General features: G+C 49.4%; 1 protein-coding gene across 1 annotated transcript; it reads right to left on the reverse strand.

Annotated features, from left to right (window-relative positions):
* Positions 1–19,831: 19,831 nt before the first annotated feature.
* Positions 19,832–20,974, reverse strand: rassf10a (Ras association domain family member 10a). The gene is made up of 2 exons (XM_078414898.1): positions 20,503–20,974; positions 19,832–20,382 (listed from the first exon to the last, which is right to left on the reverse strand). The coding sequence occupies exons 1-2, from the start codon at positions 20,972–20,974 to the stop codon at positions 19,832–19,834; spliced, it is 1,023 nt and encodes a 340-aa protein (XP_078271024.1).
* Positions 20,975–22,233: the final 1,259 nt, after the last annotated feature.

Genomic DNA, 22,233 nt, shown 5'->3' on the forward strand with positions numbered 1-22,233 from the left:
TTCAGCCCACAATGTCCACATGAACATGTTGCGATAAACATCTCTACCTGCAGGTGATCCATATTGCTCCATTCCCTGCATATCCACGTGCCCACCTATGAGCCTCTTAAACGCAGCGATAAAATAGCCTTTAATTTATAATGTCCAGTGAATCCATGATCTCAGTGGGAGATCCCAGCATGATCAAACCCATTCCAGTTGTCAGCAGTGGGCAGTCACTGGGAAAACAATCAGAGCTGTCCTTGCCTTTATTAAACATTCCCCCAGCTTTATGTTGGTCCTTTACATGATCCTCAGGAGACGAAACAGGAACCAGAACAGTACAGTGACTCTGAGCCCCCTGCGCTTGGCAGCTGAGACGTGATAGAGCGGACAAAGACTTGCCTCCCCTCCCACCGGGCTCCTCTTTAACATGAAGGCTTGTTCCTGGAGGGATTTTCAACTGACTTGCTTGCTGTAGGAAAGCGTAGGGATTTGTAAATCACTGGATGAATGCAAAGAAACGTTGTCCTCTTTCAGGCCTTAGGACTTACTCAAACTCATTTGCAAATTCAGATGAGAGGAATCCTAAAGGCTGCCGTTTTTCAGCTGCCACAACCTCAGACCAAAGCCTTTCGTTCCCTTGAATCTCCACACATGTCAATCTGTTTCTCATCAAACCCCGCCGGCACACTCACAAAACGAAGACAGGCACATTTATGCAGTGGTACCTTCCAGGAATTACGCCACTGGCACGTTGGCACAGCTGGTAGAGCCACTGCCTCACAACGCCGATCCTGACCTCGAGTGCTGTCCGAGTGGAGTTTGCACGCTCCCCTGAGACATTCGAGTAATCCGGTAACCGAGTTTCACTGTAACTTAATTGGAACACGTGATAATAAAAGACATTGGACTGATGGCTGTGGGATTCTCACACGCCACTGTGGTGGCTGTTTATGTTTAATTTTTATGTAATTTAGTGTCTTGTTGCTTTATTTGGTGTGACTTTATGGTAAATCATATTTCGTTGTACCTTGGGGTACACGTGACAATGAAGAACTATTGAACTATTGAAATGTCACCTATTCCTTTTCTCCAGAGATGTTGTTTGACCCGCTGAGTTATTCCAGCTTTTTATGTCTGTCTTTGGTTTAAACTAGCAACTGCAGTTCCTTCCTACACATAGGTTTTACCTCATTGGAGGCCTTCAAATATCTTTCATTGGTCTTTGCTGGCACTAAATATTATTGCCTTTATCCTGTGCCTGTATACTATGGAACGCTTGATTGTAATCATGTATAGTCTTTTCGCTCAGTGGATAGCAGGCGATAAAAAAGCTTTTCACATGTGAAAATAAATAAACTAAACTAAACTAAACTAGGGTCTGTGTGAAGAAGAGTCTCAACCCGAAACGTCACCCTTTCCTTCTCTCCAGATTTGCTGTCTGACCCGCTGAGTTACTCCAGCATTTTGTGTCTAACTTTGGTGCAAACCAGCACCTGCAGTTCCTTCCTAAACTAAACTAGGGAGTAGATATGAAAGCGGGACAACATAGAACTAGTGTGAACGGTTGGTCAATGGTCAAGGTGGATTCAGTGGGCCAAAGGGCCTGTTGTCAGCTGTGTCTTTTAATCCAATAAATCAAAGTCAAAAGCAGGGCCTCGCTCCACTCAGTTCACCCAGTGCCTGTCTCTGGTCACCCATCTGTGGTGGCCCCTGCTGGTTCTGTAGTGCTTTCAGCGCCAAGACAGGAGGACAGGAGAGTTACCCTCCCTCCCCAGGGACAGAGTCAGAAAATCACAGCACCGAAACAGGCCCTTCGGTCAAACTCATCCATGCCAACCAAGATGCCCCATCTAAGCCAGTCCCATTTGCCCGCATTTGGCCCATATCTCTCTAAACCTTAGACAGACACAAAATGCTGGAGTAACTCAGCGGGACAGGCAGCATCTCTGGATAGAAGAAATGGGTGACGTTTCGGGTCGAGACCCTTCTTCAGACCCGACGAGAATTCTCTCTCTAAACCTTTCCTATCTATGAACTTGTCCAAAAGGTTATTAAATGCTATTATCGTAACTGCCTCACTACTTCCTCTGGCTGTTTGTTCCATATACCAACTATCATCTGTGTGGAAAAATTGCTCCTCACCTCAGATTCCTATTAAATCTTTCCCCTCCCATCTTAAACCTACGCCCTCTAGTTCTAGATTTCTCAACCCTGGGAAAAAAGACTGTGCATTCACCCTATCTATTCCCCTCATGGTTTTATACACCTCCATAAGTCCCCTGCACTCCAAGGAATAATGTCCTAAAACTGCCCGACCTCTTCCTATAGCTCAGGTCCTTAAGTCCTGGCAACAGCCTCTTAAATCCTCTGCCACTCTAAGCACACGCCCTATGGTCGGAAGAGAGGGGATTCGCTCTGTATTGCTCTGCTTAGTGATATAGCCGGTGGAATGTGGCTTGCAACCCTGTCATGTGCGAGAAAATGCTGCCAACTTGAGAGGCGTCTTCTGAGATCCCTCTAAGTTAAACAATTGGATGTTAATTCAAGCGGACCACAGCAGATTTTCCGCCTTAGTCTGAGAGTGAATAGATCTTGCCCAAAAGATTGCCCGGTAGGGGAACTAACTGCGTATTATATTTCATGGCTGCATTGGCCGAATCTAAATTCATTTGTAATTAAATTCCACTTTCGCTGCCTATATTGTGTTTCTCAGAAGTCTTTCTCTTATGGTCGTGTGAATGCAGTGGAGTTATGTGCATTGAGAGTGGCGGGGCAGGGGGTGGAGGATGCTAAAGGCCTGCTTTATTTTCCTTAATAGTATTGGTCTGTTGCTTTTGCCAAGTGCCTTCTTATTTTTTGCCATGGAAGTTTAATTTCTTTATTCCTTTAATAAACTTTTGAGGCAGTGCTGGCTGGGGTTGCTTAATATTTTATAATCGCCGACTCTTCAGTTGAATGGCCCTGTGGAGTTATTGCAGGATTATGTGAGCAAACCACTTGTGCATTCAGTCCATCAAAGTCCTTTTGCATTTTACCAAGTATCTGCAAAACAAGACCTTCAGGATAGTTGCCAGCATTCTTGGGCGTTCTAGATACAGTGGCGCAGTGGTAGGGTTGCTACCTCACAGTGTAGGTTCAATCCTGACTATGGGTGCTGACTGTACAGAGTTTGTACATTCTCTTTGTGACCACGTGGGTTTTCTCCAGGTGCTCCGGTTTCCTCCCACGCTCAAAAGACGTGAGGTTTGTAGGTTAATTGGCTTCTGTAAATTGTCCTTAGTGTGTAGGATAGAACTAGTGTATGAGTGATTGTTGGTCAGCGCGGACTTGGTGGGCCGAAGGGCCTGTCTCTACACTGTATCTCTACACTGTATCTCTAAACTAAACTGAACTAGACCCAGGGATGTGGAGGGGCAAACTACACACTTACAAGAGGGATTTGCTTTAGTGTGGGAAGCTGCCACACAAAGGGAGGGATTAAGATTCAATGCCATGTTTGGCTGTGACATGTTGCTTTGTATGCGCCTTCAAGCTTTTGCATCTTTTGTATCTGTGTCTTGAGAGCTAGTAGCATCAGATTCAGCAACTGCTGCTGCCCCTGCTGCTGCCCCTGCTGCTGCCCCTGCTGCTGCCCCTGCTGCTGCCCCTGCTGCTGCCCCTGCTGCTGCCCCTGCTGCTGCCCCCTGCTGCTGCCCCCTGCTGCTGCCCCCTGCTGCTGCCCCCTGCTGCTGCCCCTGCTGCTGCCCCTGCTGCTGCCCCTGCTGCTGCCCCTGCTGCTGCCCCCTGCTGCTGCCCCCTGCTGCTACCCCTGCTGCTGCCCCTGCTGCTGCCCCTGCTGCTGCCCCTGCTGCTGCCCCCTGCTGCTGCCCCTGCTGCTGCCCCTGCTGCTGCCCCTGCTGCTGCCCCTGCTGCTGCCCCTGCTGCTGCCCCTGCTGCTGCCCCCTGCTGCTACCCCCTGCTGCTGCCCCTGCTGTTATCTGACTGCCCCTGCTGCTGCCCCCTGCTGCTGCCCCCTGCTGCTGCCCCTGCTGCTGCCCCTGCTGCTGCCCCTGCTGCTGCCCCTGCTGTTATCTGACTGCCCCTGCTGCTACCCCTGCTGCTACCCCTGCTGTTATCTGACTGCCCCTGCTGTTATCTGACTGCCCCTGCTGCTACCCCTGCTGTTATCTGACTGCCCCTGTTTCCTCTCTCAGAGCCCTCAAACCTTTGGTTATTTCCATTTCATTACTTTTTAATCAGGAGGGCGGTACAGTGGCACCACCGTGGAGTTGCTGCCTCACAGTGCCAGAGACCTGGGTTCGATGCTGACTACAGTTGCTGTCTGTACATAGTTTGTAGGTTCTCGTGATTGCGTGGGTTTTCTCTGGGTGCTCCGTTTTCCTCCCACACTCCAAAGACGTACAGGATAAAATTGTAAATTGTCCCAAGTGTGTAGAATAGTGGTAGTGCACGGGGAACGCTAGTCGGCGCGGACTCGGTGGGCCGAAGGGCCTGTTTGCGAGCTGCATCTGTAAACTAAACTAAAAGCAGCAGTACAGTGGTGTGACGGTGCTGCCTCATGTGACCCAGGTTCAACCTGACCTCAGGTTCTACTTGCACCTTCTCCCTCAGACCACGTGTGTTTCCCTCAGGTGCTCCAGTTTCCTCCCACATCCTAAAGGCACGTAATATTTAGGTTAATTGGTCACTGTAAATTTCTCTGTGAAGGTAAGTGGCAAGAGAAGAGGGGTAAGAGTAGATGGGCATGTTATTGACTTGTAGGACTTTGGTGAGGCTGCATTTGGAATATTTTGTGAATCCTTGATCACCCCATTACAGGAAAGATAATTGGAGAAGATGCAGAAAAGGTTTACGATAATGCTGCATGGATTAGAGGGCATTACATATAAGGAGAAGTTGAACCAACTGGGAAGATAGACACAAAGTGGTGGAGTAACTCAGCAGATCAGAGAGCATCTCTGGAGAAAAGGAATGGGTGACGTTTCGGGTTGCGACCCTTCATCAGACTGAGAGTTAGGTGAGAGGGAAATTAGAGGTTTGGAAATGTTCAGAACAAGTTAGAGCTGGCACCGATGACCAAGGAACGGTGGAGCCTACCTTACCTTACCTGAGCAAATATGGTACCTGGCCTACCTTAAACTAACTTGGATTGTTTTCTCTGGAACATTGTAGGTTGAGGGGAGACCCGACAGATGTAGGTGAAATTATGAGCGGCATAGATAGGTTAGACTCGCATAGCCATGCTCCCAGGGTGGAGAGATGTGGAGCAGGTTTTTTCACACAGAAGGTGGTGGGTGACTGGAATGCACTGCCAGGGATGGTGGGAGAGACGGATATGATAGCGATGTTTAAAAGGCTTTTAGATAGCTCACGGATACACCACAAATGAAGGGATATGGATCACATGCAGGCGGAGGAGATTAGTTCTGCATGGATATGGTGGGCCAACAGACCTGGCCTTTGCTGTACTGTTCTACGTTCCATGTTGTTCGTGCATCTTGGAAACATACAGTTCAGGCCACCTAGTCCTTGCATCGATTTATGGTATTCCTTGTTATTCTCCCAACATTTCCATCAATTCCCCCCAGATTTCCCCATTCGCCCACGTACTAGGGGCATTTTACAGCGGTCAGTCTACCTGTCAACCCGCATGTGGGGGGGGAAACAGTCACAGAGAAAACCTTCAAACTGCAGGCAGGCAGAACCAGAGGCGAGGATTGAACCCAGCTCACCGGAGCTGTGAGGCAGCAGATTCAGCAACTGTGCCACTGTGCCAGTGAGAGAGGGAAACTGGACTGATGGGATTCCCTTGTGGGCCGGCAGGAACCTGTTGGGCTGAATGGCAGGTCTCGACCCGAAACGTCACCCATTCCTTCTCTCCTGAGATGCTGCCTGACCTGCTGAGTTACTCCAGCATTTTGTGAATAAATACCTTCGGGTTCTATTGATATCATCTCCCTTAGACTTGCATCCTCTCCAAAGCCTCCACATCTTTCCTGTAATGGGGCGATCCTTTTATGCCATGGCAAAATATAAGAAGCACAGAACCTCTCAGGATGGCAGATTGAGCTTTTCACCTCGTCCTTGCTTTTGCACACCTCTTCTTTCCACTGTCTTGTAGAATTTACGTGCAATCTATGTTTTATTTGTGCGTAGTGTGTTGTCTGAGTCTATTTGCCTGTGACGCTGCTACAAGAAATATTTTCATTGTACCTGGCCTTGTGCACATGACAACAAGCCCACTTGGTTTCAAGTGGACTTGACTTGAACTACTAAAACTAATCCACCTGCGATAGATGACTCACTGATTGATGATGCGGTAGGCATATCACCTGACAGCCTAGCACTGCGTGATGTAGGTATGCGAGCTATGTAATCCTGCTGTGAAAGGGCTTTGCCACTCCAGCACATTTCAATAGCTGTATCGCAGTAAGAAATGATGGGGTCTCGGCAAGCAATAAAGACCGGGACAAAGATAAAAATGTAACATGATCAAAGGCGGAGCAGACCAGAGGTAAACTGCGAAGCCTCTGTTCTGAGGTTCGGTTGGATAGGGTTGTCCATGCTTTCTGTCCCTTGGATGTTGCTGTCAGATATCAGGAACAGGAGGAGGCCACTTGGCCCATCCAACCTGTACTACCATTCAATAAGAGCATCGATTTAAGCGCAGTTAGCAGTTAACTCTAACCCACACTGCTGATTCTTGCTTCACGTTAAGGATGCGTTCCAGAAAACCATCTTGTTGAGTAAAATTTCATAAATTGCAATAGTCATTCAACGTAGAAAAAGGCCCTTGATTCCAATTCGCGTCTACTGACCAAGATGCCCCATCTAAGAGAACAAAGGGGGTCCCAGTGGGGGGGAGGGGGGGCGCTGAGAACAAAGATGGGCCATTGGGGACTGTAATGAATACTTTGTCAGTGCCCTCTACATAGCGACCCTTTGCATGCCTTTTGTACGGTATGCAAAACAAAGAATTTCACCGTGACATGCCACATGTGATAATAATCGATCAATCAAAACTAGTCCCATTTGCCTGCATTTAGCCCATATCGCTCCAAACCTTTTCTATCCATGTATCTATCCAAATATCTTTTAAATATTGTCACTTGACGTGCCTCAACTACATCTTCTAACAGCTCATTCCATATACCCACCACCACTGTGTGGAAAACAACCCCCTTCCTCTAGGTTCCTATGAAATCTTTCCCCCTCTCTTCCTAGACCTGTGCGCTCCGGTTCTTGATTCCCCTACCATGGGAAAAAGTGTGCATTTACCCTATCTATTCCCCTCATGATTCCCCTGCCCTTCAGAATTAAAGGACGTTCTTTTAGGAAGGAGATGAGGAGACATTTCTTTAGTCAGAGGGTGGCGAATCTGTGGAATTATTTGCCACAGAAGGCTGCAGAGGCCAAGTCAGTGGATATTTTTAAGGCAGAGATAGATAGATTTTTGATTAGTGCAGGTGTTGGAGGTTATGGGGAGAAGGCAGGAGAATGGGGTTAGGAGGGAGAGATAGATCAGCCATGATTGAATGGCGGAGTAGACTTGAAGGGCCAAAAGGTCTAATTCTACTCCTATCACTTATGACCTTATGACCCTTGATTCTCTTATTGTGAGAAAAAGACTGTGCATGTTCCTTATTTATTCCCCTCACGAATTTACACACCTCTATCAGATCACTGTACAGCCTCTGGTGGTACATGGAATAAAGAGCTAGCCTGCCCAACCTTTCCCTGTAGCTCAGGCCCTCGAGTCCTTGGCGATATCCTCATAAATCTTCTCTGTACTCTTTCCAGCTTGACAGCAGCTTCTTATAGCAGGGTGCCGGGGAAATATGAGAAAGCGGGCGACGGGCCTACAACAGTGCTGCACAATGTGCCTCTGTCGTAAATCAGGGGCACGTGCTGTCTTCTGCTTCAGTGTCCTACCCACCATCTTGTTCCCATGCCACTCTTACAGAATCACAAGCGTTCATTAGAGTACCAAACAAGCATAAAAGACTCTGGATAAGTTACGAGCAGCTCCAAACTCCAGCACAGCTGGTAGAGCTGCTGCCACACAGCTCCAGAGTCCCGGGTTCGATCCTGACCTCGGGTTATAGAACGGAAACAGGCTCTTCGGCCCAACTTACCCATGCCGATCAAGATACCCCATCTACACTAGTCCCACCTACCTGCCTCTCTAAATCCTATCCTATCCATGTACCTGCCCAAATGTCTTTTAAATGTTGTTACAGCACCTGCCTCAACGACCTCCTCTGGCAGTTCATTCCATACACCCACCACACAGTGCACGGAAAAGTTCCCCTCAGTTTCCCATTAAATTGTTCCCCTCCACCTCCACCCTTCCGAACATCTGCATGGGTCTCCTCCGGGTTCCTGCCACATCCAATGTACTGTGGGTTGGTAGATGACTGTCAATTGCCCCGGGATTGTAAGTGAGTGCCAGAATCTGAGTGAATCTAGCGTCACAGATAGATAGGATAGTGAAAAAGGATGGGGTGGCACAGTGTCTCAGCGGTAGAGTTACTGCCTAACAGCACCAGAGTCCAGGGTTCGATCCTGACCATGGGGTGCTCTCTGTAGGGAGTGGGTGAGTTTGTACATTCTCTCTATGACCAGTTGGGGTTTTTCTGGCTGCTTTGGATTTCTCCCACACTCCAAAGATGTACGTTTGTAGGTTAATTAGCTTCAGTAAAAACTGTAAATTGTCCTCGTGTGGTGGATAATTCTAGTGTACGGGATTGCTGGTCAGTGCGGATTCGGTGGGTCGAATGGCTTGTTTCCGTGCTGTATCTCCAAACTAAACCGATCGATTAGATCAGCCACTGCTCCAAGAGGCCGAGCGTGCAGATTGGACGCGACAACATCGCCTGGTCAGGATGCCCCGTGCACCACTGGCCCAGTGCCACACCCAGGACAACAGACCTTTATGGCCACATTAACACTAACATCTTTAACTGGAAGGGTACAAGTAGTCAACTCTTGCGTCCTGCCTCTGTGGAATCTGTCTTGCACTCTTGTACTCAAGTATGATTGTGCTTGGGGATAGTAAGACTTTTACAAACTCTGCAAGAATGAATTTCATAGTACCTAGGAATGTGTGACAGTCAAGTTCGACTGAACCATTCAACCATTTGTGCCAGGGGTGGTGGTGGGGGCAGATGTGATATTGGCTTTTAAGAGGCTTTCAGATAGGCACATGGATAGGCAGGGAATGGAGGGATATGGATCACGTGCAGGCAGAGGAGGTTAGTTTAACCTGGCATCAAGTTCGGCACAGACATTGTGGGCTGAAGGGCCTGTTCCTGTGCTGTAGTGTTCTATGTTCTATGCTTTGAACAAAGTCGGGCCTGTAGCACATTAGCCAGTGGGTGCTGCATGCATGATCCGCCCTCTTGGTGATATATTCCTGACACCTCTCCCTCCTCTCTCATTCTCCACAAAGGCTTGCCTCGCTGGCATTGTGTTCTAACCAGCCCTTGCGAAACACAGAGCAGGTGTAAACGTCACCTGCCGCCCCACTGCACTGCTCAGGGCACTGAGCTGAAGGAAGTTAAAGTGAAGCCTACTGCCTGACCTAGACACACACACACATAGCACAGACACACACATAGCACAGACACACACACGCACATTCATACACACATAGCACAGACACACACACACACACACATAGCACAGACACACACACACACACATAGCACAGACACACACACGCACACTCATACACACACACACATAGCACAGACACACACACACTCATACACACACACAGCAGACACACACACATAGCAGACACACACACACACACATAGCACACACACACATAGCGCACACACACACACACACAGCACAGACACACACTCATACACACTCATACACACACTTATACACACACACACATAGCACACACACACGCACTCATACACATACTCACACTTATACACACACACACGCACTCATACACACACACTCATACACACACACACGCACTCATACACACACGCACACACTCATACACACACTCTCTCACATATACACACACACCACATACACACTCACACGCGCACGCACACTCACTCATACATGCACACACGCACATCTCACACACACACTCATGCACATACACCATGTACACACTATCTCTTTCTCTCACACACACGTACACATACACACATGTGCACACACACGGACCTTCAGACACACACATGCTACAGGCACACATACATGCACTCACACACGCTCACACACATGCATCCACACACACAACACACACACAGACACAAACAGAAACATACATGCGCACACACTCACCCACGAGGTATAATCACCAGCTGTGCCACCTGCAGGAATCATCGCTGCACCTGTGTGCTGGCACCCTGACAATGCCAAGAAATATGAAAATATGAAAAAAATATATATCTCTGTTTAACTGCTAAGTTACACTGCTAAGTAGCAGCTGCCTGTGTATTACTTGCTGAGTGCAACAAACCGAAACTCATACGCCCGAGGTCAGAATCATTCCAGGCTCAGACAGAGGCTGATCAGCCCACTGTGGCTGTGCTGCCCCTTTGAAAGTCCATATAATAAACATCACACATCATTTAACATAGAACAGTACAGCATAGGCCCTTCAGCCCACACTGTCCATACCATACATGATGCCAAGTTCACCTAACATCCTCTGCCTGCACATGATCCATACCCCTCCATTTCCTGCATGTCCATGTGCCTATCTAAAAGCCTCTTAAATGCCACCATCATTTCTGCCTTCATCCCAGCCACCCACCACAGTGCACCCCAGACACCCACCACAGTGCACCCCAGCCACCCACCACAGTGCACCCCAGACACCCACCACTGTTAATCCCTGCTAATATTTCTATGTATTCACTTAGTATAGTTTAGAGATACACCAAGTCCATGCAGACCACCCGTAAACCAGTTCTGTTATCCCAATTTCACAATTTACCCACTAGAGGCAATTTAAGGAAGCCAATTAACCTACAAACCTTCACGTCTTTTGGAATGTGGGAGGAAACCGGAGGAAACAGGGAGAACATACAAACTCTGCACAGACAGCATCCCCAGTCAGGATTGAACCCGGGTCCCTGGCACTGTGAGGCAGCTGCTCTACCGCCTGCCACTGTGCCTCCACTGATATCCATGTAACTTAGGGAAATTGAATCAGCTTCCACTGCCGCACTGTGGGAGGGGCAGTGAGGGAGCACCGCACTGTGGGAGGGGCAGTGAGGGAGCGCCGCACTGTGGGAGGGGCAGTGAGGGAGCACCGCACTGTGGGAGGGGCAGTGAGGGAGCACCGCACTGTGGGAGGGGCAGTACTGAGGGAGCACCGCACTGTGGGAGGGGCAGTGAGGGAGCGCCGCACTGTGGGAGGGGCAGTGAGGGAGCTCCACGCTGTGGCAGCCCTCAGTGCCCTTGTGTGCGGGTGTCCTACAACAGTGCTAGTATCGGATTATCTGCTCATTCAGGGCAGCACGGTGGAGCAGTGGTAAACATGCTGCCTTATAGCGCCAGATTGCGGGTCGGTGTGGACTCCGTGGGTCAAAGGGCCTGTTTCAGTGTTATGTCACTGAACTAAATGAAACTAAACTAACTTAAAGTAAACTGTCTATGCCAGTATTAACTGGTGACCTCTCTCATTGTGGAACTTGCTGGGTACATAGTTTCCTATAAGAAAACAACTGCAGATGCTGGTACAAATCGAAGGTATTTATTCACAAAATGCTGGAGTAACTCAGCAGGTCAGGCAGCATCTCGGGAGAGAAGGAATGGGTGACGTTTCGGGTCGAGACCCTTCTTTCTGAAGAAGGGTCTCGACCCGAAACGTCACCCATTCCTTCTCTCCTGTGGGTACATAGTTTCCCCTGTGTTAGCCTCGAAAACCACACTGATTGCACGTACTTAATGATTGGAAAAATTGAAAACCAGGCACCAGATGGGCAAGAGCAGGTTACAATGTATAACATGTCCAGGTACACAGCGCACTAAATCCCAGTTGACGTGTACCACTAGAGTTTACAAACGGCTCCCACTTTAACTCCTTATGCCGTGTCTCATGTTACCTCGGTTGAAAAAGAAGTGTCTCCCTTTCCTCTACCACCCCCTGGCTCTTTCTCTCTAATGCTGAGCCCTCATTTGATCAGGAGTTTACTCCTTAAGTGCCAGAATAGGCTGTGTAGTTGCCCTGATGCCGGGGATGTGGGCATCAATTATTGACCATGTTGACCTGCGCTCAACGGATGTATCAGAAGAATTCCTTCCCTGAATAAAATTAGGTAACCAGCTGGGTCACAGTCATCGAGAAATATACCGGCCATTTTGCCCATCTATCCCATTTGCTCCATTTGTACCGTATCCTTCTTCCCTTTACATATTTAAGTATGTAAATTGTAAATGCCTTTTAAAACATAGTATTTGTATGTTTCCACTACCTCCTCTTGAGTAAGTTCCAGATATCAACAACTCTCTGTGTAAAAACCTCTCCCCTCAAGTCCCCTTTAGAACACCTTCCTCTCATCTTAAACTTATGTCCTCTTGTGTTTCATTGCCACGGGAAAAAGATCATAACCATTTGCCCTACCTACGCCTCTCACTATCTTATGTACTTCCATCAGGTCTTCTCTCAGCCTCTGTCATTCCAGGGAAAACAATCCCAGTCTATCCAATCTCTCCCCAGAACAAGAGTCCTCTAATCCAGGCAGCACCCTGGCGATCTCCCCTGCCCCCCTCCAGCACAAACATGTCCTCGGTCATTGAAATAGCTTTCGATCCACCAGTTTCATGGTCACTATTGCTGATACCATCATCTTAATTGCATGTTTATTTAATTCAGTTTAGTTTAGCTTAGCTTAGTGATACAGCGTGGAAACAGGCCCACCGAACCAGTGATCACCCTTTACACTAGTTCTATCCTGCACACTAGGGACAATTTACAGAAGTCAATTATCCTACAAACCTGCATGTCTTTCGAGTGTGGGAGGAAACTGGAACACCCGAAGAAAACCCACGCGATCACAGTGAGAATGTATAAACTCCACATGGACAGCACCCGTAGTCAGAATTGAACCCGGGTCTCTGGCGCTGAGGCAGCAACTCTACCGCTGCCCCACCGTGCCGTCCTAAACCAGATGAACATGATGAACATGATGAACATGAGCTTGGTAACCTTGAAGGTGTTGGCTAGTTAATTAGCCTCTGTAAGTTGCCCCCAGTGAGCGGTGAGTTGGGGAATCACAGGGGAGTTGATGGGAATCTCAAAGGTTAAAGGGAGAACTAATGGGGAATGGGGATTTCCCTGGGAGCTGCATTAAGTCAATGGGACGAATGGCCTCCTTGTACATTCCCAAGAAATATGGAAGCTCCTCAATTTTTTTACAGAGCACACAGCCAAATTAATTAGGCAGTCTAACAAATCACTTTTTGTGTGTTTTATTTGTATTTTGCACCGTATTTGTTTATTATGTTTTATATGTATTTTGTATTTTATTTGTATTTTGTAGTTTTGTTGTGCAGTATTTTTGCAGCATACACAGCCTGATTAATTAGGCAGTCCAGACAAATCCAGTGACACAGCTTCCAAGCCAGCAGTGCTAAATACGGTAGATCCGGGCGCATTTGCCTGACTTTGTTCCAACCGTTGCCAGTACACACCCCACTGTGTGGCCCGCATTGCTCTGGGTGCTGGCTGTTATTGCAGGAGGCCCCCACAGTTTGTCTCACCATTCTCTCCACAGCGCCGCGCTGAGATTGGGGCAGCAGGCAGCAATTTGTTGCAACATCCTGCACGAGACCAACTCTCTGTCGAGGTCTCGGCACCTGGTGGCTGCAGAACGAATGAGCTTGTGATGACTGAAGGGCAAAATCCACTTGCATTTTTACAGACGTGGTTAAGAGATGTGACTGCAGCTCAGTGGTCAGTCTGCACACAGAGAGATCGCACACACACAGCAATAATGTTCAGTTTAGTGTTTAGTTTAGAGATATAGCAGGGAAACACGCCCTTCAGCCCATCGAGTCTGTGCCAACCAATGATCACCCTGTACACGAGCACCATCCTACATTCTAGGAACAATTTACAATTTTAACCAAAGCCAAATTAACCTACAAACCTATAAGTTTTTGGAGTGTGAGAGGAATCTGGAGCACCCAGGGAAAACCCACGTGGTCACAGGGAGGACTTACAAACTCAGTACAGACAGCACCTGAAGTCAGAATCAAACCCAAATCTCTGGCGCTGTAAGGCAGCAACTCTACCGCTACATCACTGTACCGCCCTGTCTGTTGTGACAACAGAACAAGGGAGTATGACCTCCACTTGCAGTGAGGGTGGGGGGATTCTATTGCCCGAAGGGCCGAATGGCCTACTCCTGCACCAATTGTCTATTGTCTATTGCCCTTCTTGTCATTTGGAGCTGTGCTCCCTGGATTCAAACCCCCTCGCCTCGACCCTCCGGTAGACCAAAGGGAGCAAGACCAACCACCAAAGCTCTACTATTCTGCAGGTGACTCTTATAATATGTCCAATATGACAGAATATTACAATTACAGTACTTTTGTATTAGAAAAATAAGATAATAGTTAGGTTCTTAAAACAATCTGCAGAATCCTACCTCAGCATTAATCCAGTATCATCATCGAATGCATCTACATGAGGAGCTGCCTCAAGAAGGCGGCATCTATCATCAAGGGTCCCCGCCATCCGGGCTATGCCCTCGTCTCACTGCTACCAAGCGGCAGGAGGTACAGATGCCTGGGGTCCCACACCAGCAGGTTCAGGAACAGCGACTTTCCTATCATGGATATGTTTCCTAATGTCTTGTTTTAAGCACAGATTTTTTCTTTTCATTCTTGTAGAATTTATGTCTGCATAATTTATGTTTTTGTGTGTTGGCTGAGTCTATGTGCTTCCATGCTGACCAAATTGCCACACTGGGCTAGTCCCAGTTGCCTGCATTTGGCTCGTACCCCTCCAAACCCTTCCCATCCAATTGTCTGTCTAAAATTCCATTTAAAAAGATCTTCTTTATTACCAGGCACTGGGGGGTTTCTGCATCAACAGCACCTCCATTGTTCTCGCTTGCTTACTTTCCTCATCCTGTTCTGCCCACTACTTGTTTTTTTGTGTGTCTTTTAAGAAGCACCTCAAGAACCTTCAGTGAGAAGTGGCCTGCATCAGACACGTTGTCAATGTTAATCCAGACCCTTCACGTTCCTCTTGCTAGTGGCGTTGGGAGAAAGTTACCGTGTGATACAGTGATGGTATCCATGGCCTTAACATTCCAGCTCTCTTGAGAACTCTCACCTTTCACTCTCTGACAGCAAGCCACTTCCTTTGATCTCGCTGTTGTAGGCTAATCTTATCAAACACTAAATCATTTTTGAAAAAAATCCAAGGACACCGTATTCCCAGAACGTCGCATTACCCATTAAAGAAATCAAATCAATCAGAATGAGGTGCTTGTTGGTTTTATGTATTCCAATGAAGTGTGTTTACAAACCATCAGTTATATCGTGAAGCCTGGTATATTTTATTTGCCTGTATCCATTGTAGAATTACTCAATAAATCCTATCACTGTTTGGTTATGTGACAAAATGGATCAAAAAGGTGTCTTTAGATATACCTGGGTCTTCAGCTGACCAGTCATCCTTCATTCTAAACTATAAACATTTTGTCATGGGATCAATAGATTGAAAACAAGGTAAAAAATTGGTCACACGGTGTGGTTTAGCTATTGGACCTGTATGCAGATACTTGGGCTATTCAGTCTGAAGAAGGGTCTCGACCCGAAATGTCACCCGTTCCTTCTCTACAGAGATGCTGCCTGTCCCGCTGAGTTACTCCAGCATTTTGTGTCGGGAACACAAATTGGCAAATATGGAATTCACAAAATCACTTCCAAAATATTTGAGATAAAGACTAAAAATTCACTCTTATGGAATTTATGTGACAAAAAGTAAGTAAATAAACACAAATGTGAAAGTAACTAAATTTTGTCAATTCTTGTTATGGCTTTGTGTTAGGGGAAATCCCAATGTAGTTTTCTAGGAACACAAGCCCTACATAATGCGGTAATGTACTGTACCTGGGCGATCAACCAGATGCCTGGGCTCCAATCTGGATGTTTGGGCTGACAAATTGAGGAAGTGACAAAGGTGATTGAAGATGTAGGCCTACAACAAATGATGGCTACTTGTCCTTTGGTGAAGCATTTGACAGGGTCCTTCATGGTCCAGCAACTCGTTGGTTGGTGGGACCAGGAGGGAGCTGGAGACGTTGGACATGATGAGCCGGGATGAGGGTTCACCAGGGTAATGCCTCCTGCACCTTCAAGGTTGGCTGCAGGAGGCCACCCCGGGACACAACGATCGGTGAATTAAATGGTTATTCAGTCAGAATCTTTTAACCGGGGTGGAAATCTAGTTAAATGGAAAATGAATATTGTGTTCAGCTCTAGTCGGCCCATTACTGGGAGGTGTGGAAGCTTTGGAGAGGGTGCAGAAGAGGTTTACCAGAATGCGGCCTATATTAGAAGAAATTAGCCACGAGTGTCGACATTTTTTTCTGCAGCATCAGAGGTTGAGGGGAGACCTAATAGAAGTACATAACATTATGAGATGCAGAGAAAGGGTAGACAGTCAGAGTGTTCTCAGAGTGGAGATGTTAAAAACTAGAGGGCACAGCTTTAAGATGGGAGGAGTAAAGTTTAAAAGAAATGTGTGGAGTATGTTTTTTTTTTTACAGAGAGTGGTGACTGCCTGGAACACACAGCCAAGGGTGGTGGAGGCAGGTACGATAGTGGCATGTAGGAGGTTTTTCGATACGCACATGGACATGCAGGGAATGGAGGGATATGGATCACCAGCAGGCAGAAATGATGTTTAATTGCTTTCATGTTCAGCACAAACATCGTGGGCTGAAGGGCCTGTTCCTGTGTTGTACCTTTCTACGTTCTACATCTTGAGGAGAGTCTGAGGAAGGGTTGTGACCAGAAACATCACCTGTTCCTTTTCTCCAGAGATGCTGCCTGACCCACTGATTTGCTCCAGCACTTTGTGTCTATCTTAAGGATAGATAATAGTCAGGCCCAGGTGAAATGTATATCCCAGGCTGGTGAAAAGCAGCAAGGGAGGCAATTGCAAGGGTTCTAGCCATCGTTTTCCAATTCTCGTGGTTTCAGGAGCGCTGCTACAGGACTGAAGGATGGCTAGCAATGTGTCAGCATTTAATAAACAGTTGATGCTGCTCCGGTTCCAGAAGTCTACCCTTACAGAATTCAATCACCCAGAAACCTGAAAAGGGAATGAATAGTCTCGTGGAATTTGTGTGAAAAAGGTACATTTATTTTTTTTCCACTTGCGTTTCTTGGTGCAGACGTAGCTGCCACTGCTTCGTACAACAGGCCATGATGATTCAGACCATTTACAAGGAACGCCATCACCCCTCTCCTCTGTCCCTGTAACACGTGCCACCTCGTTCACGTCTGATGCAGGGAATCCGTTCTGTGGAACCATGTCAATCTTTTATCCGGATGCTCCGGTTTCCTCCCACACCCCAAAGACGTACAGGTTTGTAGGTTAACCGGCTTCTGTAAATTGTCCCCAGTGCGCAGGACAGAACTAGTGTACGGGTGATCGTCGGTCAGCGTGGACTCGATGGGCTGAAGGGCCTGTTTCCATGCTGTATCTCTAGACTAAACTAAAATGTCTGATGGATAGAAACTGTAACAAAGAAGGGGGACAGTTTAGTCGTTGCAATGAAATCTCAGGATTTAGAAACTTGCTTTTCGGTGGAACCATTCCTTGACCTCCAGGCGGTCTGAGACTCTGCCCCCAATGAGAAACATCTGCAGGGCAGTGTCATTGGAAACACAGCTGCTAATTTAAGAACAGCAAGACCCCACAAACAATTGGGATCATCGCCAGATGTGGTCTGTGGGCAAACTGTTGCCCAGAGCTTTTGCCTCCAGACAAGGCCACTGTCGCTGGGTGAGGGCAGGTGGGCTCATGGCTGACACTATGTGGAATGGAATGCCTTGGACAGCGTTACACCCTGTCACGCCTGGAGTTTAATGCCCCTGTCCTGGAGAGAGTGGGGTTAAGAGCCAGAAGCCTCAGGCACGGCGAGGAGTGCTGGCCACTGGTTGGGGACTTGGGGAGGGGGAGGCGCAGGGTTAAACTGAACCCCGAGCACCTTCCTCTGGCTGAAACACCTGGAGCACAACAAACTGCAATAAATACAGGGAACGCTGGCAGTACTCAGCAGCAGGTGTGGAGGGAGATACAGAGCTAACATTCCAGTCCATGGCCCTGCATCATTTAGACTGCTTCCTGCACTCCTACACACCTCAGTGGGGCCACAGTTGCTGCCAATTTATAGACTGTAGATTTTAGATGTACAGCGTGGAAACAGGCCCTTCGGCCCACCGAGTCCATGCCGACCAGAAATCACCCCATACACTAGCATTACCCCACACACGAGGGACAATTTACAATTTTACCAAAACCAATTAACCTATCCTGCCCTCAATTTCACATGTCCATCATACGTTCATAAGTTATAGGAGCAGAATTAGGCCATTCAGCCCATCAAGTCTACTCCGCCATTCAATCATGGCTGATCTATCTTTCCCTCACAACTCCATTCTCCTGCCTTCTCCCCATAACCCCTGACACCCTTACTAATCAAACATCCATTGACATGGCCTTCTGTGGCAATGAATTCTGCAGATTCACCACCCTCTGACTAAAGGAATTGCTCCTCATCTCCATTCTAAAGGCACGTCCTTTTATTCTGAGACTGTGCCCTCTGGTCTTAGACTCTCCACACGTCACTGATTCTTCCCTTTCTCTCCATCGTAGTCTAGGCACAAACCTGCGGACTCCCCCCCCCCCCCCCCCCTCCCCTCTCACGTGACTCCACCCCCACCCCAACTGCTACCTATAACAACTCCATCCCATTTTCTCAATTCCTGCAAAGAAAGGTTCTGGCAGCGGCCTGCCACCTTGACTCAGTTTCTCCCTCTCCACAGATGCCACCAGAAACATAGAACATGCAACGGTACAGGCCCTTCGGCCCGCAATGTCTGTGCCGAACACCATGCCAAGTTTAACTAATCTCTGCCTGCACGGGATCCATATCCTTCCATTCCCTGCTTATCCATGCGCCCATCCAAAAGCCTCTTCAATACTACTGTCCATTCTGCCTCCACCACCATCCCTGGCAGCAAGTTCCAGGAACCCACCACTCTCTGTGTAAAAAACTTCCCCTGCACATCTCCGTTATAGTTTGTCCCTCTCAACTTAAAGCTATGCCCTCTAGCCTTTGACATGTGGACCCCGGGGAAAGAGTTCTGACTGTCTACCCTATCCATGACTCTCATCCATTCAAACACTTACATCACCCCCCACCACCAACCTCCGGTTTAACAATCCAAGTTTGTCCAACTTCTTCTAAGAGCTAATATTCTCTAATCCAGGCAGCATTCTAGTCTCCTACACCGTCTCCAAAGCCTCCACGTCCTTCCTATGATGGGGCGACTAGTGCTCTCATGCAATGCTCCAGATGCAGCCCAACCAAAGCCATGCAGTGCTGCACCATGACATCCTGACTCTGACAACTCAACGCCCTAACGGATGAAAGCAAGGGTACCTTCTGCATGGCGTGGACGTTCCCGGCTTCTCTCTCCACAGATGCTGCCTGACATGCTGGGGGTTGTTTTCTGTTTTTAGTTCAGATTTCCAGCATGTATTGCCCAAGTTACAGAGTGCACAAACACAAGTGCCCTCCCTCCCCGAGCCCCGGCTAGTGAGTGCGGACTAGACCAGGGATTCAGAGACTGGGGTGGCGTCGGAGTCCAGACTGTTCATGGAGCTGAGGCCGGTGTCGGAGTCGTCGGTGCCGGTGGCGGCCGGGCAGCCGGTGGGGGTCCAGCCCGTGGGTTGGGGGGCTTGGACTGTCCGCTGTGCTTGGCGCAGTTCCCCCAGCAACCTGTCCATCTCCCCCCGCTGGTGGTCGCGGGCAGCCCGGCTTTGCTCCAGCTCCAGGGCGCACGTCTCCAGCTCACTGTCCAGGCGCTGCCCAGCGCTCACACTGGTGTCCAGCTGATCCAGCAACACGGCCTCCTCCAGCAACGGGACCCCGTCCGCCGGCCCTTCCTCCCCTTCTATCCCGCCGCCCCCTCCCTCCAGGTACGTGTCCTGCACGTAGTTGGCGCCGTGCTCCCTGATCCTGTCCTGGTGCACAGTGGCCTCGCAGCGCTCAATGTCGCGGTCCAGGGCCCGCAGCCGCTGCAGCTGCTGGCGGATAGTGTGGTCCTGGGACAGGACCAGGTGTACCAGCGTCTCCATGCGCTCCCCGCCCTCCCCACCTTGCCAGCTCTCCCCGCCCTGCCAGCTCTCCCCGCCCTGCCAGCGGATAGTGTGGTCCTGGGACAACACCAGGTGTACCAGCGTCTCCATGCGCTCCCCACCCTCCCCACCCTCCCCACCCTGCCCGCCGCTCTCCTGCCGCTTGCACCGCTTCATCTTGGCCAGCTTCCTGAACGCCTTCCTCACCACCCTCCTGTGCTTGTCCCGGGACATGGCCGTCGTGCTCCCCGCCTTGCCCGGGTTGCCCGCCTTGCCCTTGCTGGCGACCACCTTGGCCTGAGCGCTCCGTGGCCCCGTGCTGCCCAGCTCCACTCGTGTCTTCTCCAGCACCAGGGTGACATTGTGTCGCTCCTCTCCCCACGCCGCCCACAGCCTCAGCACCTTGGTCTTGTTGGGCAGAGTCCTCTCCAAGCCCCGCCACTTCTCCACCAGGCTGTAGGTGTCCAGGGCTCCGGACAACAGGTCGCTCAGCCCCGCATCTTCCAACAGAGCGGCGATCACATCCTGGCAGCTGGTGCGCCTGGACAAGCCGGAGACTAGCTTCTCCTCCTGGTACACCCACACGCCGATCTTGCACTCCTTCCCCTCCATCCCGGCCTCGGGGACTTGACAGTCTTCCCCCTCTGTCCCCCCGACTGTCCGGGAGCCGCTCAGTCCCTCCCCACCGGGGGGCACCTCCTTGGCGACATGTCTGCCCGCATCAGTGTCCAGGGTACCGGCATCTCCAGGCACTGCGCCCTCCAGCATGGGGCAGCCCGCGGCTCTGTGACCACAGGCTGATGGAAACCTGGCAGCAAGAATATCCCCGGCACTCTGGCAACATCCAGACCCAAACTACACGGTAGTTACACTCGCAGCTGGCTGGCAAACGCGAGACTGCATCATTGGGACTCCCCTGCTGGAATCCCCCCCCCCCCCCTCCCTCCCTCCCTCCCTCCTCCTCTCTCTACGTATCTCTCACGCACACACACACCACAACCACTCACTCACAACAAGGCTGCCCTCTATAGCATCTCACGCACGATCTGTTGCTCGGCCGTTGTTGTTAAACAAAAGTGTCCCGACCTGAGACGTCGTCTGCCCATTTACTTTAATTCAGCTTAGTTTATTGCCACGTGGACTGAGGTACAGGGAGAAGCTTTTTGTTGCGTGCTGGCCACAGGAGAAAGACTACATGATTACAACCGAACCATCCACAGTGTCCGGATACACGATAAAGCGAATGACGTCCAGTGCAAGGAAAAGTCCGGTAAAGTCTGATTAAAGATAATTGGGGAAGATGCTGGAGTCAATTATAAAAGACAAAGCTGCGGAACATTTGGATAATAGTAACAGGATCAGTCTGAAGAAGGGTCTCGACCCGAAACGTCACCCATTCCTTCTCTCCCGAGATGCTGCCTGACCTGCTGAGTTACTCCAGCATTTTGTGAATAAATACCTTCGATTTGTACCAGCATCTGCAGTTATTTTCTTATACAGCAGGGGTGTCAAACTCATTTTCACCCCGGGCCACATCAGCATTATGGTTGCCCTCAAAGGGCCGGTTGTAACTGGCCCCCCTTTTCCCCCACTCTCTTCTCTCCCCTCCCACTCTCTCCTCCCCCAGCCCCACTCTCACTCTCCTCCACCCCTACCCCCGCCTCCCCCACTCTCTCCTCCCCTCACCCCTCTCCCACCCCTACCCTCTCCTACGCCCACCCGCCCCACCTGCATTCTCACCGTCCCCCTCCCCTCCATTCTCCCCCTTCCCCCCACTATCTTCCCCCACCACCACCCCCCTTCCCCCCCACACTTCCTCCTCCCACCCTTACTTCACTCTCACTGTCCCCTTCCCCCTCACCCACCTTTTC

This window comes from Rhinoraja longicauda, chromosome 18 (assembly GCF_053455715.1).
Source record: "Rhinoraja longicauda isolate Sanriku21f chromosome 18, sRhiLon1.1, whole genome shotgun sequence".
Classification (NCBI taxonomy): Eukaryota; Metazoa; Chordata; class Chondrichthyes; order Rajiformes; family Arhynchobatidae; genus Rhinoraja; species Rhinoraja longicauda.